The 27,754-nt window shown below is 48.9% G+C and overlaps 1 protein-coding gene across 3 annotated transcripts in view; it reads left to right on the top strand.

Annotated features, from left to right (window-relative positions):
• The window catches only part of zdhhc2 (zinc finger DHHC-type palmitoyltransferase 2), a 188,960-nt gene extending 162,768 nt beyond the window's left edge, over nucleotides 1-26,192 (top strand). For all 3 annotated transcript variants that reach the window (XM_038791110.1, XM_038791111.1, XM_038791112.1), the window contains 5 exons: nucleotides 635-761; nucleotides 3,310-3,402; nucleotides 5,295-5,410; nucleotides 7,118-7,193; nucleotides 23,392-26,192. In XM_038791110.1, the coding sequence (XP_038647038.1) occupies nucleotides 635-761; nucleotides 3,310-3,402; nucleotides 5,295-5,410; nucleotides 7,118-7,158 (377 nt within the window). In that variant the 3' untranslated portion in view covers nucleotides 7,159-7,193; nucleotides 23,392-26,192. The remainder of the gene's footprint in view (nucleotides 1-634; nucleotides 762-3,309; nucleotides 3,403-5,294; nucleotides 5,411-7,117; nucleotides 7,194-23,391) is intronic.
• Nucleotides 26,193-27,754: the final 1,562 nt, after the last annotated feature.

Below are 27,754 nucleotides of genomic sequence, written 5' to 3'. Positions count from 1 at the left end.
AATCCCATTCGCCCCAAGTGCTATATCTAGCCGCCTCTTGAATATATTCCGTGCTTTAGCATCCACTACTTCCTGTGGTAATGAATTCCACAGGCTCACCGCTCTTTGGGTGAAGAAATGTCTCCTCCTCTCTGTCCGAAATGGTTTATCCTGAATCCTCAGGCTGTGACTCCTGGTTCTGGACACTCCCACCATCGGGAACATCTTCCCTGCATCTACCCTGTCTAGTCCTGTTAGAATTTTACAAGTCTCTCTGGGAACCCCCTCATTCTTCTGAACTCCAGCGAGAACAATCCTAACCTAGTCAATCTCTCCTCATATGACAGTCCTGCCATCCCTGGAATCAGTCTGGTAAACCTTTGCTGCACTCCCTCAAGAGCAAAAACATCCTTCCTCAGAGAAGCAGACCAAAACTGCATACATTATTCTAGGTGTGGCCTCACTAAGGCATCTCAATGAATTAAGATGGGAAAAATATCCTTCCTCAACCATATCTTGCTTATGGTCTTGTGATTGTTAACTAGTTAAACCTCAAGAGTACAGTGGCTAGTGTTCCAAGTTACAAAATTAAATGAATGGAAATATTTGTTTTCAAAACAGTTCAAATGCCATTAATAATTACATTTTGTTTCAGAGGCCTTCAGAGCACCTGTATTTCGAAATGGGCCCGACAAGAATGGGTTTAGCTTAGGATGCAGCAAAAATATGAAGCAGGTATTTGGAGATGAGAAGAAGTACTGGTTGCTACCTATCTTTACAAGGTACAGCTCATTTTCCCGAGTTTCCATATCCTTGATAAAAGAATATTAATTCAAATTGAAGACTGTATTACCATGAAGAAGAATATTTTAAAACTGCAGTGAATCTTTATGTTTTCTGAGAAGTTGAAAATGTCTTTACAACTAATTTATTATGTTTGTTAAATTTGATTTAGTATTTTGCAGTAGACTTCCATTAAACAGTGGCACAATCGCATAGCATGACATTTCCTGTTCCATCATTTTACTGAGATTCTGAACAACAGCAATTCCTTCCACTTATATGCTGGCAACAAAGAGAGTAAAGGAATCTCTCCTCCTCCATGGCATCAATGCACTAATTCTGTCCACCAGCAGCCCCCTGAGCTTCCTGCACGTCCTCATATTCATCTTCTGAGGAGGGCTCCTCCTCCTCCAGTTCACTCTCTGGCAGGGCCTCCCCTCTCTGCATAGCCAGATTGGGTGCATATTACAGAGAGCCACCTTGGCAGTCCAGGTATCTGAGTCTGCTCTATGAGGGAGCATGTGGTGGTGTGAGCAGCCTGTATCTTTCCTTGGCTGGAGTCTGAGGGCGATGCACCGGAGTCATTAACCAGACTTTCAGTGGGTAGAACAATGGGTCCATTTTCACTTTTGCCTCCTCTCTGAAAAGATATATTGGAGACCAGAAAGGGTGCTGAAAGAAAAGTTGTGAATAAGAGACCTATGGGAGATGTGGGGCAGCTAACTTTGGCAGCTTAGATGGCATTGTTTTTCATGCTCCATAACCCCTGGGACTCTAGCACACATATAGAGGTGAGCAGCATTCTATTCCATCGATGTAATATATGGAGCAGAGTGGGGTGGGCCAGATGGTGGAATTTGAATTCAATAAAAAATCTGGAATTTAAAATAAATTCTACTGATGACCATGAAACCAATGTTGATTGTCGTAAAAAAAATCATCTAGTTCACTAATGTCCTTTCTAGAACGAAATTTGTTATCCTTAATCTGGTATGGTCTACATGTAACTCCAGATCTACAGCAATGTGGTTGACTCTTAAAAGGCCACTCAGTTCGAGGGCTATTAGGGACAGGCAATAAATGTGGGCCTTGCCTGCGACACCCTCATTCATAAAGAAAGAAAAACCTTCCCCAACAATACTGGGTCCCATCGTTGTGGTGGTGGACATTGCCACACGCCCCATCCCACCCCCCCGCACCACCACCCACCTCCCGAGCCCATCACCTGCGAGGGGCACTCATGTCACATGTGGACTCACTCCATCTGGAGGTTATATGCCCCGGAACTTACAGGGATTCTACCACCACCCTCCACCATGCCAGCTTCACATACCGCACAGCCACCCCACCCCGGTATTATGCGTTCTCTATCTACAGACTGGATGCTCCATGTGACCATCACTGTAGCCTCGGAAGCCAAATACAGAGCCTGCCACCCCCAGGGATAACTGTAGGACTGCCCTGCATACCAATCTATGTATTTTTCCATTGAAACAGCCCTTCCCCCTTCCTGAAGCTGGGGCACACCATGCTTCCAGTGATTGCTCCTGCTGCATGGTCACTGCTCTTCTGCACTTTCTCCTTCCTCTAACTTCAGATATAGCCCCTGAACTGCCTATCATCTGTGACTCCTTTCCATGTTGCAGCAGGAATGTCTGCACTTTCGGACTCCTGTCTGCCAGCCGCTAAACTTAAATGGGAGCTTTGACATAGTTCCCATTTCCAAACAGGACTATGGAAAACAGTAACCTTCAGAACCCACTGCAGCCCCAACCTGTAAGCATTTGTGTGAACCACCCATAATGTGGCACACAAACAGGGACGAACCCCGTAACCTGTAGCTGCGGCATCCTCTTCCAGCAATACCTGTGCTAACACTTCAACCTCCCCTTGTTTATTTACACTTCATGCAGCCTTGTCAGGATTCAGCTTCCATCCCCTTAGTCTTCCATTGTCCATTGACCTCCCTCTGCCTTCCATAATGAACTCGTGTCATTTCCCCACCCCCACTCTTTGCATAGCCCTCCTTCGATATTGCCCCCCTCTTGTCTTTATTAGGCCACCCCCGCCCCCACCCCAGCCTCACCTCACACCACATCCCTGGTCAAACTTTGGACCTTTGTTGCAGTGGCTGCGTGAGTCCCAGAGCACAGTGTTGGCCAGATAGACACTGGTGAGTGGCACCATGGGGAAGGAGGCCCCTGTATTCCCCAACCCCAGACAAAGTACTGATGTGAGTCTTTGATGGTCTATCGGTCCAGCAGCACGGTGCTGTCCATGAAGACCAGCTCTGCATCGAGATTGAGGGCAGGAACCGGTCTGCCCCGGTAGAGTGGCAAACAGTTCATGAGAAACAACGAAACACTATGGAATAAAAGCTCTGTTGCACTCACCTCCACATCATTTGTCAACAAGGGCGTTGAATACATCAAATATATCAAATGAATGAACACTAAGTTAAATTACTGCATGCCTTTTCTGAAATAAAAGATGATGAATTATGCATTCCAAAAACTGAAATAAAATGAACCTTTTTTTCATACGCAGTCTAGGTGATGGTTGTTCCTTCCCAACATGTTTGGTGAATCAGGACCCAGAGCAACCGTCCACTCCATCTGCTCTTAATTCTACTGCCAAAAAGTAATTATTATTTATTTATTGCCATGCATTTTCAGCGTAAAAATATTTGATTTTTGTGCACAACTAGATGTTGTTCTTATCAGCACAAAGATATATTCGTGTTCCTATTTTTTGACTTTTATTTGAACTATCATTTTGGGAGGTAATTCTTCTTCTTCTTCGATTAAAAAGTGTTACTTCCATAATAAGCAGTACATCATATTCTTCTTCAGCGATCACTCGCTAACGAGTATGATTGTCTACCTCAGAAAATCCGTGTTACTGGTCATGGGTTCTGTGGGTCTTGCATAGCTGATGAGCCCAATCCCAGAGCTGCATCTTCGACTGCACACGTGGCAGGTATTTCCAGGAGGTGGGATCGGTCCTTGGACTCTAGATCACTGGTATTCCCTTCTCAGGCTCCTTTTCCAAGCCTCCTCTTTCCCCGGGTGTCCGCGAAGAATTGTGTCCCCTCAATCAGGGGGTTCCTCCAAGTGGGTCTCTTCTTAACAAGGCTCTCCCAGGTGTTGCCACCTATGTTGCATTTATTGAGGTAAGCCTTCAGGGTGTCTTTGAAGTGCTTCCTTTGTCCTCCTCTTGTTCAAGAACCTTCCTTGAACTGGGCAAAGAAGATTTGTTTGGCAGTCAGGACTCTGACATCCTAAGCACATGGCCGGCCCAGTGGAGTTGGTTTTGGATGATCATGACCTCAATGCTGGCGTTCTTGGCTCCTTCCAGGACGCTGATGTCAGTATGCCTGCCCTCCCAGCTGATGCAGAGAATCAGTCTCAGACAGCGTTGATGGTACCTCTCCAGGGCCGTGAGGTGGCGTCTATACGTAGTCCAAGTTCCTGAGCCATATAGAAGATTTGGGAGGGCGATTGTACATAAAGATCTTGGTGTCACTACGCATGTCCCAGTCGTTAAAGACTCTCCTCCTTAGGCATCTGAAGAAGGCCCTCACGGATTGGATGCAATGTTGGATCTCTGCATTGATGTCAGCCTTAGATGAGAGGTGGCTCCCTAGATAGGGGAAATGTTCCAAGTGTGGGAGGGTTTCTCCGTTGATCTTGATGGAGAGAAGAGACCAACCCTGGAGTGGGTTGGTAAAGGAATTGAGTTTTCCTGAGGTTGAGACCGAGACCAATTCTTTGGTATGCAAAGGTGTCAAGCATGGCCTGGAGATTCCTTTCTGAGAGACTGGGAATGGTGTTGTCATCCACATACTGAAGTTCCATGAGCGATGTCAGTGTCGTTTTCTTCTTGGTTTTCAACCGGTTGAGGTTGAGTTTTCCTTCGATCCTGTAGGCGATGCCCAGTGTCCACTCCTTTCCTGTAGATTTACGCCTGGTGCTGGGCATCTTTTAATGTGGTTATGCTGTTGCACATCAGCAGACACAAGGGGTGGGATTCTCAAAGCAGAGGGCAGGATTCACGCCCCCCCCCCCCCCCCCCCCCCCCGGCGATTCTCCGCCCGGCTGAGGGTCGGAGAATCCCGCCCAAGGTCCTTGTCAGAAGGCAGGTCCAGTTCCAATAGCAAGGGAACTTTGACAACTGGAGATCTCCCTACTCCTGCAGGCTTCATCCGCCATTGCAGTCGTTGATACCAAATGAGTATCTTCTGCCTGATCCGCCGTTGATGACTTGTTCTGGATTGCATTGTCTGGTTCCTCCCCATGACCGTACCGCCGTGGTTGACCCTGCCAGGAAGTTAAGACTCTCAGGATCAACAGAATGTTCAAGCCTCTCCAGCAAGCAAGGTGGCAGTCCAAGGAAAGGATCATATAGTGCCCATGATATATTGTAGTAATTCAGTGAAATTTATTCAGTGGCAAGGATTGTGCTATACCCTGGAGACTGTTTCAAGGGAGTTACCACATATTGAACTAATTCTTTAATCACCTGGTTTACAGTATTACTGAAACACATCCATTTCCTGCCAAACCTTTAAGAGAGTCCCAGAACCATTTACTGGGTAGTGGCCAAACATGGTCTGAAGGAGTTTCCGATGATGAGAAAGGCAAGCTTGGTGAGTATTTGGAAGTTTTATGATTTCAAGAACTTCACAGAAAATAAAAAACACACAATATTGGTTTGAAACAAAAATTACTGGGACTATTGCAATTCTTTTACAGAAATTGGCTGATACTTGTTCATTGCTCAAGTTAATAAAGTGACTTGTTTGTATGCATAACATTTCGGTATGAAAGATTTCAAAAGGGCAAAGTGTGACAGAGTCTGACATGTTAGTGTCATAATATTTGCTTTTCTCCCCAAGGAAATTAGTGTTCTATACACTAGGGGATCTCAAATTAGAGAACAATATTGTGTTGAAATCCCATGATGGGATTAAACCTTGAGTTCTGGATTACTCGTAAAGTGACATTGCCACTATGTCACCATCACCCTTCCTAACCGCACTGTGAGTGTACCTACTCTACATGGACAGCAGCAGTTCAAAACGGCAGCTCACCACCAAATGCTGGCCCAACCAGCAATCCCACATCCCGTGAAAGAGTATTATATAAAAAAGAACAATATTAACCGGATTTGTGATCTAGTGGGCTTGATGATGTGAATATATACCTTTTTCTCTCTTTAATTTCCTTATAACTGAAACTGAAGGCCTACAACACTGCAGGATATCATTGATTATGTACCTGTAAGATTGATTCATTTGATTTATAAATCTACTGAGGCTGGAGATCACCCCACATAGCTTCAGGTCACTGTAAAAAAGACAAAGCAGCTTTAAAAATATATATATAATTAAGCAAGATGCTATTTATAAAATATAACATTTAATCACAGCATGGTAACTAGTTATTTGCACTCTAACAGTTATCAAAGTTACTTTTTTTCTGCACTGGTTTGTTTTTGTAAACTTAATTTTCCTAATGCTACTAACATACTTGAATCTGTCGTACTCTGTCCTTTGAAACCGCTCCCGCTGAAGCCTATTGGGCATTGATTACAGTCAGTTTAATCACTTGAGCAACATTCAGCAGTGCTTCCTATAAAAGATTTATATAATATAATAATATTTATTGTCACAAGTAGGCTTACATTAGCACTGCAATGAAGTTACTGTGAAAAGCCCCTCGTCGCCACATTCCGCGCCTGTTCGGGTACACGGAGGGAGAATTCGGTATGTCAAAATTACCTAACAGCACATCTTTCGGGACTTGTGGGAGGAAACCGGAGCACCCAGAGGAAACCCACGCAGACACGGGGAGAACGTGCAGACTCCGCACAGTGACCCAAGCCAGGAATCGAGCCTGGCACCCTGGCGCTGTGAAGCCATAGTGCTAACCACTAGGCTACCGCACTGCCCGAGAGCACTGCCACCATCCTGCTGACCACACCATACCGTACCCCTCTCTGCAACACAACATTGAGCAGGCATACACTCGTAACTGGAGTAATTACAGGGTCCAAGTTTACTTACTTTGGAATATAAGAATCCTAGGATTCCTAGCAAAGACTGAACTCCTTTTCATGGAACATTTACAGTAACAAACATAATTGTGAAAAAGTTAAATTGTGCTTTATTGGGTAACCACTTTCTCAAACTTCTCAAACTGCTCACATTTGTATTGTGGACTACATGGATGTGAGATATTAGGAGCCCCATAATAGTTGCAGAAACAAATTTATACATGACTTAGAGATAACATGACCAACATGAAATTTTATGTTATATCACTGACAGTTTAATTGGTTGTTAACTTTATAGGTATGAGCAATCCTGTCATGGTCATAGAAAATGAGACCTAGCTACTCTTCAAGCAAATGTATAACAGCTGGCAAATGTAAGTAGATGGGCAAAATGACTTTATAACAGTGTGCTGTCCATCACTCATCCACATCTCTTATACTATTAATGTGAAATATATTGACATCTTAGTAATCTATTGATTCCATCAAATGATGTACATTGCTATGCAATGGAACTAAGAATTCTAGGTTTTGTACTCCAGGCAGCACATCTCTGGAGTAGAGGAATATAAATGGCCAGTAGGATTATTGCTTATTTGAAGTGCTGCATTGGTTATCACTGTTTCACTTTGTAGAAACCTTGTTAAGCTTTCAGACCATGAATTTCCAATTGCGTTCTCCTGATTGCCTGCTGTAATTTTGACAGAAAATCAACAGAAGCCCCTCTGTTTTTTTAATTAGCTTGAAGGAAATCTATTAAAATTTGGGGCGGCATGCTGGCACAGTGGTTTGCACTGCTGCCTCACAGCTCTAGGGTCACGGGTTCAATTCCGGCCACGGGTGACTGTGTGGTGTTTGCACTTTCTCCCCATGTCTACCTGGGTTTCCCCCAGGTGCTGGTTAGGAGGATTGGCCGTGATAAATTACCCCTTAGTGTCCAAAAGGTTAGGTGGGGATACGGTGATATGGTGGGGGCGTGGGCCTTGGTAGCTTGCTCTTTTCAAAGGCCAGTGCAGACTCAATGGGCCGAATGGCCTCCTTCTGCGCTGTAAATTCTATGTAAACGTGTCTTATTTCAGTTCATGGACTGACCTGAATTCCTGAATTTTTAAAGGTGTTGTTTCCCAGAAAAACAGTGTCAGTACAATTTCCAGCCTTTTGATTCCAATTCTCCAGCGGTTCCGCTGATTTTCTGTTTAAGTTATTGCCACGGAAATTCCAAGCCCATCATCATGACTTCCCTCAGTTCTGTTTCCATTAATGACTGCACGTGTGAGGGGAAGATGGGTGATTTATTTGGAATTTAGAAAAGCAAACTAGAAATACAAGATTAGAATAGGAAAAGAATGCTTCTTAAGTTTTGACATCTCCATTGAGAAAACAGGAAGTGAGTCACTAATGATCCTTGATAAAGGCAGGATAAGAGTGACAAGAATATAGTTGAATATCTGACTTTAAATGACACTATTATTTATCAGTGATGTTCAAGGATATTTGTATAGCCAATATATAAACTGTATAGCCAAATGTGTGTTCATTTGAATGGAGTTGTTCATTGGGAATGAAACTGAAGGTTGGCTACATCTCTGACAGCAATGTGGTTAATGATGAGACCCTCAATTCACGCGACACGTGGTTAGAAGTGAACAGTGGTTTTAATCGTCTTACAACAGAGCCTGCCTGTGACGAGATGAACTCTAGATGAACTTGCAGGCAGGCTCCGACTGCCAAGCTTTATCCAACCATTGGGGGGGGAGGAGTCAAACTTTCGTACATTCCCAGTACACCTCCCCCTAGGGGCAGAGCCGTGCAACTGCTCGTGTGCCGAGCTTACAAAGGCATGGTACAACATGTGTGATAACAGTGTGAATTATGCTTTTATGATTCACCACATTCACCCTCTGTAAAAAAAATCAAGTCCGCCGGAGGTGATGGTTTACAGATTGAGCCTGTCCGGTGGTCGAGTTGTCCATTGTGATCGGCGGAGCACCGGGGTTGCAGTCTCTTCTGGTGGCTGGATGATCACGGTCGGTTGGGGGACGATGGCAGACTCCGGGGGTGATTCTGTCCGAGCTTCGTACCCGTTCGACTGGGGAGTGGGGGCGCGGTGAGCTTGCGGGTGCGGGTGCGCGGAACATGTGTAGCGAACTGGTAGGCGCGGGGGCGTGGGGCACTGTGAGTTGGGTGGGATGTAGTACCTCGGCGGTGGTACTGGTGGGGTTTGATCCTGCAGGCGCTAGGTCCCGAAGGGATACGGTGTTCTGACGGCCGTCAGGGAACTCTATGAAGGCGTATTGGGGGTTCGAGTGTAGTAGGAGCACTTTTTCCACAAGCGGGTCAGTTTTGTGTACCCTGACATGCTTCCTGAGGAGCACTGAGCCCGGTGTCTTCAACCATGCCGGGAGCGAAACCCCTGTGGTAGTGCCCCTGGAAAAGATAAAGAGCCGCTCGTGAGGGGTCTGATTGGTGGCGGTACACAAGAGGGATCTAATAGTGTGGAGCGCGTCTCGGAGGACAAATTGCCAATGGGAGATCGGGTGATTCCTGGACCGGAGGGTCAGTAGGACGGTCTTCCAGACCGTCGCATTCTCCCTCTCCACCTGCCCGTTCCCCCTGGGGTTGTTGCTGGTAGTCCTGCTCGAGGCGATGCCCTTGTCGAGCAGGTACTGACACAGCACGTCGCTCATGAAGGACGAACCCTGGTCGCTGTGTACGTAGCTGGGGGAAACCAAACAGGGTGAAGATGCTATGCAGGGCCCTAATGACTGTGTGGGAGGTCATGTCGGGGCACGGGTAACGAATGGGAAACGGGAGAACTCATCTACGACGTTTAAAAAGTAAACGTTCTTGTTAGTTGAGAGGAGTGGCCCTTTGAAATCAATCGCGAGGCATTCAAAGGGCCTAGAAGCCTTGACCAGGTGGGCCCTGTCTTGTATAGAAGTGCAGTTTGCACTCCGCACAGATCGGGCAGTCCCTGGTGACCGCTTTTACCTCCTCGTTGGAGAAAGGTAGATTTCGGGCCCTGATGTAGTGGGCGAGCCGGGTGACCCCCGGATGGCAGAGGTCATTGTGGATGACTTTCAGTCGGTCAATCTGCGCGCTGGCACATGCCCCGCGGGATAGGGCATCCAGCGGCTAGTTGAGCTTCCCGGGTCGATACTTAATGTCGTAATTGTAGGTGGAGAGTTCGATCCTCCACCTCAGAATTTTGTCGTTTTTAATTTTGCCCCTTTGCGAATTGTCGAACATGAAGGCAACCGATCTTTAGTCGGTGATGAGGGTGAACCTCCTACCTGCGAGGTAGTGCCTCCAGTAATGGATAGCCTCCACAATGGCTTGTGCTTCTTTCTCGACTGAGGAGTGTCGGAGTTCTGAAGCGGAGAGGGTACGGGAGAACAATGCGACTGGTCTCCCTGCCTGATTTAAAGTGGCTGCAAGAGCTACCTCTGAGGCGTCGCTCTCTACCTGAAATGGAGTGGATTCATCCACCGCCCGCATGACCGCTTTGGCGATGTCCTCCTTGATGCCGTCGAAGGCCTGGCGTGCCTCGGCTGACGGGGGGAATCGTGTGGCCCTAAAGGGTGGCCGGGCTTTGTCCGCATATTGAGGGACCCACTGGGCGTAATAGGAAAAGAAACCCAAGCACCGTTTGAGGGCCTTGGGGCAATGGGGGAAGGGGAGTTCGAAGAGGGGGCGCATACGGTCTGGGTCTGGGCCCAGGACTCCATTTTCCACGACATAGCCGAGGATGGCTAGTCTCGTTGTGCGGAAAACGCATTTCTCCTTGTTATACGTGAGATTCAGTTTCTGTGCCGTCTGGAGAAAACGGTGGAGGTTGGCATCGTGGTCCTGCTGGTCATAGCCGCAGATGGTGACATTGTCCAAGTACGGAAACGTGGCCTGCAGCCCGTACTGGTCCACCATTTGGTCCATTGCTCGTTGGAACACCGAGACCCCATTAGTGACGCCGAAAAGGACCCGGAGGAAATGGAAGAGGCGGCCATCGGCCTCGAATGCCGTGTAGTGGCGGTCCTCCGGGCGGATTGGGAGCTGGTGGTATGCAGACTTCAGATCCACCGTGGAAAAGAGCCGATACTGGGTGATCTGATTTACCATGTCTGCAATCCTGGGGAGGGGATACGCGTCGAGGAGCGTAAATCTATTTATGGTCTGACTATAGTCGACAACCATGTGGAATTTTACCCCGGTCTTAACGACCACCACCTGAGCTCTCCAGGGACTATTGCTGGCCTCTATAACCCCCTCACTGAGAAGCCTTCGGACCTCTGCTCTGATAAATACCCTATCCTGCAGGCTGTATCGCCTGCTACGAGTGGCTACGGGTTTACAGTCCTTTGTGAGATTGGCGAAGAGAGGAGTGGGGGGGGGATTTGCAGCGGAGCGAGGCTGCAGATAGTGAGTGGGGGCAGGGGCCAGCCGAAGCTGAGGGTGAGGCTCTTGAGGTTACATTGAAAGTCTAGGCCTAATAAGAGTGGCGCGCAGAGTTCGGGCAAAACGTATAGTTTGAATTTTGAGTAGCTAGCGCCTCGGATTGTGAGTGTCGCGGCGGTTCGCCCCTGGATCTGGATGGAATGGGAGCCTGAAGCGAGCGAGATAGTTTGCTGCACGGGGAAAACGGGGAGCGAACAGCGTCTTACCAGGTCTGGATGTATGAAGCTCTCAGTGCTCCCGGAGTCGAAGAGGCATGGCGTTTTGTACCGTTGATATGGACCTCTGCAATCGAATTTCGCAGATGCTTCGGACGTGATTGGTCCAGAGTGACGGCGCTGAGTTGCGGGTAGTCGGCGGCTCGATCAGCTGTGCTGGAGTGGCCCCGTGATGACTGCCCTCTGAGTTCATAGTCGTATTCTTCCGATGAGTTGTCCGAGCGCGGAGATGCAGGTCGGGCCCGTGGATCGCACGTGGCGGGCGGCGAGGAAGGTAGCGTCCAAGATGGCGGCCCCCATGAGTCGCATGTGGCCGGCCGCGTGGTGGAGGTTTGCCAAGATGGCGGCCCCCATGGATCGCACGTGGCTGGAGGGGGCGGAGTCGGAGCATAGGCTGCAGCGTTTTGGGCCTGCGGGTGAGGGGAGTGATTACTTTGTGCCGCTGGGGAGCTGGAAGCAGGGGCCCTTTTTGCGAGGCACACTCTTGCATAATGGCCTTTCCGCCCGCAGCTGCTGCAGGTCACGTTGCGGGCCGGGCAGTGCTGCCGCGGGTGCTGATTCTGGCCGCAGAAATGGCAGGCTGGAGCAGCATAGTGGCTGGCTGGAGCAGCATAGTGGCTGGCTGGGGCAGCATAGTGGCAGGCTGGAGCAGCATGGTGGCTGGCTGGAGCAGCATAGTGGCTGGCTGGGGCAGCATAGTGGCAGGCTGGAGCAGCATGGTGGCTGGCTGGAGCAGCATAGTGGCTGGTTGGGGCAGCATGGTGGCTGGCTGCGGCAGCATAGTGGCTGGCTGGGGCAGCATGGTGGCTGGCTGGGGCAGCATGGTGGCTGGCTGGAGCAGCATAGTGGCTGGCTGGGGCAGCATGGTGGCTGGCTGGGGCAGCATAGTGGCTGGCTGGGGCAGCATGGTGGCTGGTTGGGGCAGCATGGTGGCTGGCTGGAGCAGCATAGTGGCTGGCTGGGGCAGCATGGTGGCTGGTTGGGGCAGCATGGTGGCTGGCTGGAGCAGCATAGTGGCTGGCTGGAGCAGCATAGTGGCAGGCTGGAGCAGCATAGTGGCTGGCTGGAGCAGCATAGTGGCTGGCTGGGGCAGCATGGTGGCTGGCTGGGGCAGCATGGTGGCTGGCTGGGGCAGCATGGTGGCTGGCTGGAGCAGCATGGTGGCTGGCTGGGGCAGCATGGTGGCTGGCTGGGGCAGCATGGTGGCTGGCTGGAGCAGCATAGTGGCTGGCTGGAGCAGCATGGTGGCTGGGCGGCTGCTTAGCACAGGCCTGGGGGAGTCGCTGGTCGGGGGCCCATGACTGGGTCGCGGGGTCCGCGGGGAACGCGGTGAGGCTGCGGAAGGGGACCTTCACCGTGGTAGCAGCTTCCACATTCGTTTCTAAGTCTTGGGGCCCCTTTTCCAGCAATCGTTCGCGCACATAATTAGACCTGAGGCCCACTACAAAAACATCGCGTACAGCAAGTTCTCTGTGTTCAGTCGCGGTAACCGCTTGATAATTACAGTCATTGGACAAATTATTGAGTTCCCTTAGAAATTCGGCGAGTGATTCGGTAGGCCGCTGGCGGCGAGTCGTGAACACATGGCGTGCGTAAACTTCATTAATGGGCCTCACTAATATCTTATCGAGTACTGCTAGCGCTGCAGTATATGAACCGGCCGAGTTTAGTTGTGTAGAGATTCTGTGGCTCACCCTTGTGTAAACATAGAACAGTACAGCACAGAACAGGCCCTTCGGTCCTCGATGTTGTGCCGAGCAATGATCACCCTACTCAAGTCAACGTATCCACCCTATACCAGTAACCCAACAACCCCCCCCCTTAACCTTACTTTTTAGCCAATCCACCTAACCCGCACATCTTTGGACTGTGGGAGGAAACCGGAGCACCCGGAGGAAACCCACGCACACACGGGGAGGACGTGCAGACTCCGCACAGACAGTGACCCAGCCGGGAATCGAACCTGGGACCCTGGAGCTGTAAGCATTTATGCTAACCACCATGCTACCGTACTGCCCAGTAGACTCAACTTCTGTTCCTCTGTTGTTTCGGCTGTGCTCGCTTCTGCCAGGTAGGCCTTGAAGCACAGCTGCCAGTGGGAGAAGATTTCTTTAGCCTCTGCATCCTGCAGGTCGAGTTCCAGGCGTCCAGGCTTGAGGGCTGAGTCCATGATCGATCTTGACTGTTCGTAAGTCGATTAAATTGATGGAACCATCAATTCACCAGACACGTGTTTCCGATATGAATCTAGGCTTTAATCACTACAGAGCCAGCCTGTTACCCGTTGATGAACTCTCAGTGAACTGCAGGCTGATTCTGGACAAGGGTATTTATGCAGCAGCACAAGGGGGAGGAGTCATGGGCAGAGCCAAGGATGGAGCCCTGTACAAGCTCCTGAGCATTCCCAGAGCTACTCCCCCTAGTGGTCGGATAACGCTACTGCGCTTACAAAGACATGGTGTGAATTATCATATTACATTCACCACACACTCACCATCACATACCTCCCGCCACTGTCAGCCACCACCCACAACGCCTCAAACAACACCCTCTTTCCCACCAGAATCGCCACCCCCGATTCTTCTCATCCAGCCCTGAATGAAAGACTTGGCCCACCCATCCCTTCCTCAGCCGAACCTGGTCCGCCACTTTCAGGTGTGTCTCTTGGAGCATGGCCACATCCGCCTTCAGCCCCTTCAAGTGCGCAAACACCCGGGCCCATTTGACCGGCCCATTCAGCCCCCTCACATTCTAGGTTATCAGCCGGATCAGAGGGCTCCCTGCCCCCCTCCCCTGCCGATTAGCCATACCCCATCCCTTGCCCACCACTGGCCAGCGTCCCCCGCTTGGCCAGTTTCCCACGGCGGCAACTCTTCTCCTCCCCCCCCCCCCCCCCCCCAGCACGCCCTGCATCCTCCAGCTCCTTCCTGGCCATTTCAGCAGCAATCCGGTACACCCCCCCCAGGCTAGGACCCCTCCTAGCCGCGCCCCTCCCTCCATAGCACTCCCGTGAGCCAGCTAACTTCTGCTGACCCCGGCGACTCCTGCCATACCTCCGACTCCTCCCCACGTGGGACTACTCCTCCTCCTTCGTGCCCATCAGCAGGCCCTCCTCTTCCCCGCCCCCCCCCCCCACTCTTGCGCGGGAAAATAACAGCCAGCAACGACCCGCACTTCTGAGCCCCGACCCCGCCCCCACCATCCCACAGCGTGGGAAACCAGAGAAAAGCCCGCGCTTTCGCTCTACCCAACCCCGCCTCCTCTAGGGCAACTCCCATTGCCAGTCCCCACCACCAGCTCCCCGCACTCCCAGTGTACCTCCCTGCCCGAACCCGTCCACCAGACCCATACAAAAAGACATAACTACATCGCCCCACCCACCCTAAAGTCAACACACATCTTGCATTAAACAGAGAACTCCACCCGTCCAGAGCAAAAATTAAACATAATTACATTATCATACACAATCCCCCATCTTTGACCCTCAGTTTGAGTCCAGTTTCTCGGCCTGCACAAAGGCCCACGCCTCCTCCGGGGACTCAAAATAATGATGCCGGTCCTTGTAGGTGACCCACAGACGTGCCGGCTGCAACATGCCAAACTTCACGCTCCGTCTGTGGAGCACCGCCTTCGTCCGGTTGAACCTGGCCCTCCGCTTAGCCACCTCCGTACTCCAGTCCTGGAAGATCTGCACCTCCGTGTTCTCCCACTTGCTGCTCCGCTCCTTCTTGGCCCACCGGAGCACGCACTCGCGATCAACGAACCGGTGAAACCGCAGCAACACCGCCCGCGGCGGCTCGTTTGGCTTGGGCCTCCTAGCCAGAATTCTGTGGGCCCCCTCCAACTCCAGGGGCCCCTGGAAGGACCCAGCTCCCATCAACGAGTTCAACATAACGACCACATTGGCCGCCAGGTCCGACCCCTCCAGCCCCTCCGTGAGGCCCAGGATCCGCAAATTCTTCCGCCTCGACCAGTTGTCCAGCTCCTCGAACCGCTCACCCCTTGCCCCGACTGCCCCCAGCACCCCCACCCCAGGGATTCGATGGGACCGTGTGATGGACCGGCCAGCTTGCATGCAGGGATCACCCAGGTGGAAGGTGCTACTGTGGGCATGAGTCAGACATTGTCATATGATGTGGAGCACGGAGCTCATCGCAGAGCGCGCTGTCATCATCCTCCATCCCATGGACCAGACCCGCTGTCACTGCCAACTTCGTGCCCGCAGCTCATCATGCCACAGGAATGTGTCGTGGAGGGGGTGTGCATGCGGTTGGTTTGGTGGTGTGGGAGGTGAGGTGTTGCGGATCTGGGATGGTGGTGTCCGTGCCTCTGGCCAGCAAACCCCCCTCTTCCCCTAGTCGGTGAAATGTGAGGCGAAGAGGGCGTCCCATGTGCGCTGGTCCTGGCAATGGCGTTGTGCGGCCTCCCCTGCCTGCCCAGGTCCCATGTCCCGCTCATTGTCCCCCTCCCCCGCATCCTCCTCGTTGGACGTGGCCTGCCCTTCCTCCTCATCCTCATTCAGCACATTGCCCCTCTGCTGGGTTATATTGTGGAGGATGCAGCAGGCCACCACGATGTGGACGACCCTCTCAGCCTTGTACTGGAGGGCCCCTCCAGAGTGGTCCAAGCACCTGAAGCGCATCTTCAGGACTCCGAAGCACCGCTCAACCACACCCCTGGTCGCTATATGGCCGTCATTGTAGCGGGTCTTTGCGTCGGTCATCAGCCACGACTGCAACGGATAACGGATAACCCCTGTCATCCAGTAGCCAGCCCCGCAGCCAGGGGGAGTGCCCCTTGAACATGTTAGGGATCTCCGAGTGTGCCAGTATGAATGAGTCGCATACATTGCCTGAATATCGGGCGCAGAAGTGCATGATGCGCATCTGTAGGTCGCGCACCAGCTGTATGTTCATGGAGTGGTAGCCCTTCCTGTTTGTGTATAGTGGCCTGTTATCTGCAGGTGCCGTAGGGCGACATGCATCCTGTCGATCATCCCCTGGACCCAGGGCATCCCGGAAATGGCAGCGAACCACGCTGCCTGGGCCTCCCGGTGGGCGCGGTCCACATGGGACTGTATGTACAGGTCCGTCTGGGCATATAGAGTGTCCGTGACAGCAAAGATGTACCTATGCACCGATGTCTGCAAAATTCCAGACTGGTCTCCACTTGGCGACTGGGACGACCTTGTCGCATAGAAGTTCAGTGTCATCATCTGGCAGATGTGTCATACAGTCCCTCTGCTCATCCGCAGTCTCCGTCTGCATGCCCAGTCCGGAAGGTCCTCAAAAGACATGCAGTTGCAGCACACGCGGGGCGTCATGCAGTGCCCACCTTGGCACCTCCTCCTTCTCGGCCTGTTGGGCTGCCACCTGCCCCTCTGCAGCCCGCCTCCTCTCTTGCAGAGCTGCGGCTATCACCACGGCGGCCAGCATTGCAGGTCGAAGTCCGAAAGCCACTCTCTGCAGGGGGTGAAAGGCCAACATGTTAGCATGACACATACTCAACCAGGTTCCATGGGCTACATGGTGGCCCCAGTTGGCACTGCGGGCCCCACCCACACATGCCACCCACCCGTGCCCCTTCGGTATCCAGCCCGTCAGTGCCTCCGATCCTGAGGCACTGCCAGTGGCACTGTTGGCTGGCACTACACTTACTGGGGCCTGACGTGGGTGTGGCCCTGGGTGGTCCCCCGGTGGGTGGCTGCCGGTTGGGTGGGGTTTTCGGGGGCAGGCCCTGTCTTGGGGTGTGGGGGTGGGCGCATCCATACGGCCAGTGTCACTGTGCAGAACTAGGGGCCGAGGTGGGTGGTCAGCAAGATGGCCGGCCTAATGACGGTTGTTGCCTGTGTACCGCCCCGTCCTGTGGGGTGAATCCCGGCTGCTCGGCCTGTCCCCCCTTCCCCTCCCCCTCCCTTCCCTCGTCCTTGGCAGCCCCCCCCCCCCCCCCCATGCGGCCAGTGTCCGGGCCAGCGGCCAGCAGTTACTCCATGCCATTTCATACCTCCTCTCTCATTGCTCAGCAGCCAGGACACCAGGTATCACGATTTTTATAACCACAAGTGAACCACGCCGTCGGGAACTCGGCCCATCGGAGGCGGTGAATTGCGGAAGCCCCAGAGCATCAGGCGTCAGGCCTGCTAATGATATGCCTACTGTACTTTCAGCCCACATTTACGCCATTTTGGGAGTGCTGGAGCATCCCGATTTGGCGTCAAACCGGCGTCTACTGCAGTTTCAGCATCGGATGCTATACCCCGCCCAATCGTGTTTCCCGTTTTCGGAGTCAGCCCCCTGCTTTGGACAAGTCTACATGTTTGGTGGATTCCTTTGTAAGGCATAGAAGACCAAACACAACAGGGAATGGGATGGGAATTCCCAGCCTATATCTTTGACTTAGCAAAGTGAGAGTAATATATCCCGGTTTGTGGCGAATACGAAGCTGAGTGGGAAAGTAAACTGCAAGGAAGCTGCAAAGAAGCAGTAAAGAGATATCGACTAGTTAAACAATTGGGCCATGAGGTGGCAGATGGAGTATATTTGGAGGAAGTCTGAAAATTATCCACTTTGTTAGTGGAAAAATAGAACTTTTTTTTTAAATGGTGAGAGACCAGCAAGTGTTGGTAGCCAGCGGGATTTAGGTATCCCTGAGCATGAATCGACCGGTGAGTCTTACTTCTGTAGTGGGTAAGTTGTTAGAAGATATTCTGAGGGACAGGATCTATAGGCATTTGGACAGGCAAGGGCTAATTAGGGAAAGTCAGCATGGCTTTGTAAGGGGAAAGTCATGTCTCATGAATTTGATTGAGTTTTTTGAAGGGGTAACCAAGAAGGTAGATGAGGCAGTGCGGTCGACGTTGTCTACATGGAGTTTAGCAAGGCCTTTGACAAGGTACCGCATGGTAGGTTGTTGCAAAAGGTTAAATCTCACAAAATCCAGGATGAGGTAGCTAATTGGATACAAAATTGGGTGGTTGTGGAGGGTTGTTTTTCAAACTGGAGGCCTGTGACCAGTGGTGTACCTCAGGGATCAGTGCTGGGTCCACTGTTATTTGTGATATATATTAATGATTTGTATGAGAATGTGGGAGGCATGGTTAGTAAGTTTGCAGATGACACCAAGATTGGTGGCATAGAGGATAGTGAAGAAGGTTATATAAGATTGCAACAGGATCTTGACCGATTGTGCCAGTGGGCCAATGAATGGCAGATGGAATTTAATTTGGATAAATGTGAGGTGATGCATTTTGGTAGATCAAATCAGGGCAGGACCTATTCAGTTAATGGGAGGAAGTTGGGGACAGTTACAGAACAAATAGATCTAGGAGTATAGGTTCATAGCTCCTTGAAGGTGGCGTCACAGGTAGACAGGGTCGTGAAGAATGCATTCAGCATGCTAGATTATATTGGTCAGAATATTGAATACAGGAGTTGGAATGTCTTGTTGAAGTTGTACAGGACTTTGATAAGACCACACATGGAATACTGTGTTCAGTTCTGGTCACCCTATTGTAGGAAGGATATTGTTAAACTAGAAAGAGTTCAGAAGAGATTTACAAGGATGCTACCAGGACTTAATGGTCTGAGTTATAAGGAGAGGCTGGATAGGCTGGGACCTTTTTCCCTGGAGCGTAGGAGGCTTAGAGGTGATCTTATGGATGTCAATAAAATAATGAGGTGCATAGATAAGGTAGATAGTCAACATATTTTACAAAGGGAGAGGAATCTAGAACTAGACAACAACATAGGTTTAAGGTGAGAGGAGAGAGATATAAAAGAGACCAGAGGGGAAATTTCTTTACAGAGGGGGATGAGCATCTGGAACGGGCTGCCAGAGGTAGTGGTAGAGGTGGGTACAATTTTGTCCTTTAAAAAGCAGTTAGACAGTTACATGGGCAGGGTCTTCATAAACATCTTCATAAATAAAGCCCTCTTTTATGTCCATTTTAAAATAGGTCAGTAAACAAACTTATGATAATTCATTCTTACTATGGGAGGCTCACATTGATTGAAATAAAAGTAGGAACAGTTTTGCGGGTTGTGTGTTGCAGGAGCCGCAGGTTTCATAAATAAAGGCAGAATCAATTATCTCAATTGAAAAAGATGAGTATAGAGGGATATGGGCCAAATGCAGGCAAGTGGGACTAGCTTAGTGATAGAAACTGGGCGGCATGGACCAGCTGGGCCGTGGGCCGTTTCCATGCTGTAAACATCTATGACTCTATGAATCACAGAAAATGGTGAAGCACATATAGCAAGCAATTTATAGGAAGACAAATGGTACGTTAACTTTTATTGCAGGGGTCTTTAGGGACTTCTGCGAGGAACTGTACCGGTCGGAACCTCCGATGGGGAGAGGGGGGATGGAGAGCTTCATGAACAGGCTATGTTTCCCAAGGGTTCAAGAGGAGCTGGTAGAGGGGCTGGGGGCGCCGATAGAGTTGGAGGAGCTAGTCAGGGGGATTGGACAAATGCAGTCAGGTAAGGGGCCGGACGGGTTCCCGGTGGAATTTTATAAAAAGTATGCGGATCTGGTGGGGCCCCTGTTGGTGCGAGCCTTCAATGAGGCATGGGAGGGGGGGGGCTTTGTCCCCGACGATGTCGCGGGCACTGATCTCTCTGATCCTGAAGCGGGATAAGGACCCCTTGCAGTGTGGATCATACAGGCCTATCTCGCTCCTCAATGTTGACGCTAAGTTGCTGGCGAAGATCCTGGCCACCAGGATAGAGGACTGTGTGCCAGGGGTGATACACGAGGATCAGACAGGATTTGTCAAGGGACTGCAGCTCAATACGAATGTGCGGAGACTGCTAAATGTTATTATGATGCCGGCAGTGGAGGGGGAGGCGGAGATAGTGGTGGCGCTGGATGCAGAAAAAGCGTTTGATAGAGTTGAGTGGGGGTACCTGTGGGAGGTGCTGGAGCGGTTCGGATTCGGGGAGGGATTCATCAAATGGGTGAGGCTGCTCTACGCGGCTCCGATGGCAAGTGTAGTTACCAATGGAAGGAGATCGGAGTACTTTAGGCTCTACCGTGGGACCAGGCAGGGGTGCCCCTGTCCTTGCTCTTTGCACTGGCGATTGAACCTTTGGCTATGGCGTTGAGGGAGTCAGGGAGATGGAGGGGTCTGGTGCGGGGTGGGGAGGAACATCGGGTATCGCTGTATGCGGACGACCTGCTGTTGTATGTGGCGGATCCAGAAGGGGGAATGCCGGGGGTGATGGAGCTGTTAGCGGAGTTTGGGGGCTTCTCGGGCTATAAGTTAAATTTAGGCAAAAGCGAGGTATTTGTAGTACACCCGGGTGATCAGGAGGAGGGAATTGGGAGACTCCCGTTTAAGAGGGCAGTGAAGAGTTTCAGATACCTGGGGTGCAGGTGGCCAGGAGTTGGGGGACTCTCCATAAGCTTAATTTTACCAGGCTGGTGGAGCAGATGGAGGAGGAATTTAAAAGGTGGGACATGGTGCTGCTATCATTGGCGGGTAGAGTGCAGTCTGTCAAAATGACGGTTCTCCCGAGGTTCTTGTTCCTTTTTCAGTGTTTGCCCATCTTTATCCCTAGGGCCTCTTTTAGAAGGGTGACTAGCAGCATCATGAGCTTTGTTTGGGCGCATGGGACCCCGAGGGTGAAGAGGGTCTTCTTGGAGCGGGGTAGAGATGGGGGGGGCTGGCGTTACCCAATCTCTCGGGGTATTATTGGGCAGCCAATGTGTCGATGGTGCGCAAGTGGGTGATGGAGGGAGAGGGGGCAGCATGGAAACCGATGGAGAGGGCGTCCTGTGGAGATACAAGCCTGGGGGCCCTGGTAACGGCGCCGTGGCCGCTCCCTCCTACGACGTATACCACGCGTCCGGTGGTGGCGGCTACCCTCAAGATTTGGGGGCAGTGGAGGTGACATAGGGGAGAAGTGGGGGGCTCGATGGAGGCTCCGTTAAGGGGGAACCATAGGTTCGTCCCGGGGAACATTGATGGGGGATTTCAGGGTTGGCACAGAGCGGGCATCAGACAGCTGAGGGACCTGTTTATTGATGGGAGGTTTGCGAGCCTGGGGGAGTTGGAGGAGAAATTTGGGCTCCCCCCGGGAAACATGTTCAGGTATCTGCAGGTAAAAGCATTTGCTAGACGGCAGGTGGAGGGATTCCCTTCGCTTCCCGCGAGGGGGGTGAGTGACAGGGTGCTTTCGGGGGTCTGGGTCGGAGAGGGGAAGATATCTGATATCTACAAGGTTATGCAGGAGGTGGAGGAGGCGTCAGTAGAGAAGCTGAAAACTAAGTGGGAGGGGGAACTGGGGGAACAGATCGAAGACGGGACATGGGCTGATGCCCTGGAGAGGGTTAATTCTTCCTCTTCGTGTGCGCGGCTTAGCCTCATCCAATTCAAGGTGCTGCATAGGGCCCACATGACTGGGACGAGGATGAGTAGGTTCTTTGGGGGTGAAGACAGGTGTGTCAGGTACTCGGGGAGTCCAGCGAACAATGCCCATATGTTCTGGGCATGCCCGGCACTGGAGGAGTTCTGGAAGGGGGTGGCGAGGACGGTGTCGAGGGTGGTGGGATCCAGGGTCAAGCCAGGATGGGGACTTGCGATTTTTGGGGTTGGGGTGGAGCTGGGAGTGCAGGAGGCGAAAGAGGCTGGTGTGCTGGCCTTTGCGTCCCTAGTAGCCCAGCGGAGGATCTTGCTACAATGGAAGGATGCGAGCCCCCCAAGCGTGGAGACCTGGATCAATGACATGGCGGGTTTCATTAAGCTAGAGAAGGTCAAATTCGCCCTGAGAGGATCGCTACAAGGGTTCTTTAGGCGGTGGCAACCTTTCCTCGACTTTCTGGCTCAACGATAGGGTACGGGGGCAGTAGCAGCAACAACCCGGGGGGAAAGGGGGAGGGGAGGGAAAAGGAGAGGAGGGGGAGGGAAAAGGAGAGGAGGGGGAGGGAAAAGGAGAGGAGGGGGAGGGAAAAGGAGAGGAGGGGGAGGGAAAAGGAGGGGGGGAGGGAAAAGGAGGGGAGGAGGGGGGGAGGGAAAAAGGGGGAGGAAGGGGAGGGAAAAGGGGGGGACGATGACTATATTTGTTTATTTAATTTTAATTTATTTTTAAGTTCTCTTGTTCATTGGGGTTGGGGGGGCGGGGGGGATGTGATACATGCGTTGATACGGTCTGGGGGGTGTTACAGTTATTATGGGTTATTTTGTTGCATTTCATTGTCATTATATTTTATATTTTCTGTAAAAAATTCCAATAAAAATTATTTTTTAAAAAAACTTTCATTGCAGGGGTATTGTAGGATACCTATGTAGACTTCGATAGGACCATTCCTGGAATATTGTGTACAGTTTTCATCTCCTTACCTAAAGACAGATATACTTGTTTCAGAGGGATGCATCATAGGTTCCTGGGATGAAAGGGTTCTATGAAGAGAGATTGAGTAAAGTAGGCCAATATCCATTTGAGTTTAGAGGAATGAGAGATGTTCTCATTGGAATGTATACAATTCTGAGAGGGCTAGATGGGTTAAACACGGAGAAGCTGTCTATCCTGGCTGGAGAATCTAGTAATGGGAGTCATAGTCTCAGAGTTAGGGTCAGCCATTTCACACTGAGATGAGGAGAAATTTATTCAGAATTCTCTACCATAGAGGGTTGTTCTTGCTCCATTGAGTAAACTCAAGACAGAGATTTAGAGATATTTGGACATTAAGGGAATTAAGTGACATGGGGATGAAGTGGAATTAAGTGCACATAACATAACCACAGGACACTTCATTGTGTTTACAAAATTTGCATTCACCTGCCTGGGCACTGACATGATGGAATGGAACAGACAGGTTCTACAATGGGCAGGCAATCCCTTTATCAGATTGTTGAAGACTACTTACCCCACTGTGAATTCTAAATCTGGTGTATCTGCTTTAGCCCTAGGTGCAGCTGCTTACGGAGGAAATTCTGGGAAGAAACGTTCTCCAAGATCCCAACCATCACCTGCCCACCATCCTTGTCAGATGTCTGTGCCTCTGTGGGCAAGCTCCAAAGGAAATATTCCCATGACCAATTGGCTTTCCTACTATCACTGCTTAACACATAAAACATATTGGTCCAGTCACCCTTAAATGTACATCGGGGAATATAATTCTATTTTGAACGTATTTGCTTAACAAAACATGCTTAACATTTTTGGAAGAGTAATTGGCATTGCAGCAGGTGTGAGGTTACTGAGCAAAAGATGGTACTTTGCCCATTGAAACTGTGCTAAAACAACACTGGTTGTATTACTGCACATACCATGGTATTGCCTTGATTTCCCTATCAAATCGTATTTGTACAAGGGCCCATATTCTTCGGGAGCAGTACATATGATAACATTTTGTGTCATAATGGAAATTAACAGCTTTGTTGATAAAGGCAACGTTAAGGATTTCATAAGTATAGACTTTAAACTTAGAAATTTTAAGTGGTGACATTTAAGAAAACAGATGAGGTAACATGAATATGCCTTTAATTTATACACTATGGGATTCTTATTGAATTTTTGCAAAGATTTGGGGCAAGAAAATAATATTGTGGGATATTGCTCCCCAAGTTTCTCCTGTGGCAGATATTTTACAATCTTGCTGCAGCCTCTTGCAGTAGTTGCTGGTTACAGGGCCAGAGTGGTGCAGAAGGAAAACATGTAGCTATTTTACAAGATATTGTAGACCTACAGTATTCTATCCTATGCTTTACATCTAATATCACATTCTAAATACCCCAAATGTGGCATTTAATCCTGTTTGATTTATTTATGTGGACAAATTGGCCTCTTGAGAAATAACCCCATGGTCAGTTTCTGGGGCACAAAGTTTCCCCCATATAAAAGTGAAGTTAGCATGAGAAATCCAGTGTGGGTACGATTGTAAAACTGTCTTTTAGTTGAGTGAACAAAGTGAACGGTGCACTCAAAAGTGTGATTTGCATCACTTAAACATCACAATAAGCATGTGACATGAAAGTGCAATTTTTATGGTCAATACAAAGTGGTTTAAAATTAAAACTTTTTTGAAGAGATGGAGTAGAAAAAGCACAAATTGCCCCCCTCTCAGTGCCTTTATTAAAAGTTGGGCTTAGTGTTTTAAGCCATTTGAAACAAATTATCAGAACATCTGGCTACTCAATCTCGATATGTTTTGGCAGTGTCTCAATACCAGCTTAGAATTTAAACCCCTTTAATTTTCTCTCTAACTTGATCATAAAAATAAATTCTAACAATTGCTGAGGTAACGGGGACTAAAGGCTTTCCCTGTACAATGACAGCTAGAGTAATGGCATAGTGATTTTTATTTATGTTTTATTGAAGGTACATGTATTTCAGGCTACTTTTTAAAAACATCTTCATAAATAAAGCCCTCTTCTATGTCCATTTTAAATTAGGTCAGTAAACAAACTTATAATAATTAATTCTTACTATGGGAGGCTCACATTGATTGAAATAAAAGTAGGAACAGTTTTGAGGGTTGTTTGCTGCAGGAGCCACAGGCTTCTTAAATAAAGGCAGAATCATTGATCTCAATTGGAAAAGATGAGTGATGTTGGTACAATGCCATTAGAATGAATTTAATAGCCAAATTAGTTTTCTGACTGTGTGTTATGCTGAGACATTTTGTAGTATGCAGTTTTCCTGCAAAAAAAAATGGTTTAAGTATTCAGATTGACATTACTGTTTTAAAAAAAAAGTACAGGTCAGTGACTTAAATATGTGTTGTGAATCTTGTCAAATGTTGTTGAAACTGGTGATTTAACTTCTTCGCTGTTTCAAATATTAATGACTATATGCAATTGTAGGCATTGGGGGGGGGGGGGACTTATTTATTGGGGAAAAATCTTATTTTGTCAAAGGTTAAACCCCCTAAAAATGCACCTAGTGTTTCAACTTTATTTTGTTCTTTAGAAGCTCACTGTATTGAAAAACATACACAAAGAAGATATAACAATAGCTTCCTGATATAATGCTACAGAGAAAAAGAAGCATGACTCAAGTAAACTTTATTAAAACCTTGAGTTTATAACAAGGCTGAGGAAAATCCTTGTTCCATAAGGCATGCATTAATGGCATTTTCAGTAATGTGATTGATAAATAACCATCTTAATTCTACATCACACAGCTATGTCAATTAAGTTTTTATTTACTATGATATCAAATATAGTGATTCAGTCTTAGCACATATTTATGCTTGCCTCTGTTAAAATGTCTATCGCATTTGCGCCTCCCAAAAACAGTACTGCTAAACATTTTGCCCAAATGAAAGCACTGTAATTAAAAGTATAATAATATAAGGAGGATTCAAACAGTCCTCAAGGTTCTGTTTGTATGATCTATTTCCTAAAATTTAATTCCCATTTTTCTTTTGTTGTTATATTATGCATAATGTTAGCCATTCCGCTTGTGAATCATCTATATTGAGTCCCCAACATTTATTGACCTTGAAATTAAAGTGGGTCTATTTTTTGACATACCAGGAAGGAGCGATAGGGCTTGGGATACGATTCCTGCACCTGAATGATGAGGCCCAAGGAGCCCATAATATTGGGACCCAGATCTCATTAATAATAATAGTCTTTATTAGTATCACAAGTAGGCTTACATTAACAATGCAATGACGTTAATGTTAAAATCCCCTAGTCGCCACACTCCGCCACACGCCTGTTCGGGTACACTGAGGGAGAATTTAGAATGTACAATTCATCTAACAGCACTTCTTTCGGGACATGTGGGAGGAAACCGAAGCGTCCGGAGAAACCCATGCAGACATGGGAAGAAAGTACAGACACCACACAGACAGTGACCCAAGCCGGGAATCGAACCCTGACATCAAATGTTTAGGGAGTGCTCCCCAAACATTTGATGTTAATGAGATCGGAGTTCCAATAAAGAGCAAACCAAGATCAGCCCCCTGTCTGCATCATAGGGCCCTCAAGTAAGTGAAGGTGGCGGAGGGTGGGGTGGGTGAATGGAGGGTGAAATTAGATCCCACGCTGGGATCAGAAGTTGGAAGGGCAGGGTGTGTGGGGAGGTGGTAGTTTGATCATCAGGCCTTTGGAAGGAAGGGAAGAGATTGGGTCTTGGGTGGGGAATAGAATCAGATACCAGGATGGGGTACAGACCTCATTCAAGTAAAATAAATAAATTGCATTTATATAACCAATGAGATCTGCCGGCTCTTCACACCGGCGGGATCTTCTGGATCCGCCGACGGTGCACCCCCGCGACGGGTTTCCTGGCGGTGGGTTCATTGGAAAAGCCCAAACATCTTTTACATCCTCAAGAATTCTAAAGCATTTTATATCCAATTAAGTACTTTCAAGGTATAATCACTGCTGTAATGTTGGGTGCTGTTGAGGGAGTGTTAGGAGCTAAATGATAAAGTAAGACTTTGAGTTTAGATTAATACCTGATGCAAATTGGCCTAGGGGGAGATGGATTGATTGAGTTAACATGTGGCTGAAGGGCTGATGTGGTAAAGAAAGGCTCCTATTCATGGGGCACTGGCATCATACAGTGATAGTGTCCATTTGAACCAGAATAGACCCTTTACCCTGGTGGGAAGGATAAACGGGAAGATTGTCAATGCCTTAAAGTCGTGAGGCAGGTGAGGAGAGATCTACAAGAAATAAAACTGGTTTAATCAAAAAGTGAAACAAGAAAGCGAGTATGGAGCAGTCTAAACTAAGGGAGGACATAAGTGGTCAGGGAATAACTAGAGTGATGAGAGGAGTGTAAAAAGATGGTTAGAAATAAAGTGAGAAGAACTGCTTTAAAAATGATTTGAACTCTGTGTAGGTGCATAGAGTGTCCATAATAAAACAGGGAACCTGGAGACAATAAAACATTGTGAGAAACAGTCAGGACTACTGAGATATGACAATAGAAAATTCAAGACTGAGAAATAAACATTGTATGCTGTAACATATTTAGAAAAGACAGAGTGGGCAAAGGGGAGGTGACATAATTATTTATTGATTTATTTTTTAAAAAATTAAAATTTAGAGTACCCAATTAATTTTTTACAATTTAGGGACAATTTAGCGTGGCCAATCCACCTCGCTTGCACATTTTTAGGTTGTGGGGGCAAAACCCACGCATACATATTTACAATCGCAGCAGAAAAAAGGTGTCACAACCACCATAAAGACAAAAATAGAATTCATGTGAATAGAGATGAGAGATAATAAAGGACTAATTACACAAATAGGGTTAGTCCACAGCCCATCTAAAAGAGAGGTGGAGAAAGAAATATGCAACAAT

Source organism: Scyliorhinus canicula, chromosome 3, assembly GCF_902713615.1.
Source record: "Scyliorhinus canicula chromosome 3, sScyCan1.1, whole genome shotgun sequence".
Taxonomy (NCBI): domain Eukaryota; kingdom Metazoa; phylum Chordata; class Chondrichthyes; order Carcharhiniformes; family Scyliorhinidae; genus Scyliorhinus; species Scyliorhinus canicula.
Note: the sequence above shows the minus strand (reverse complement) of the source record. Positions and strands in the feature narration are given on the sequence as shown.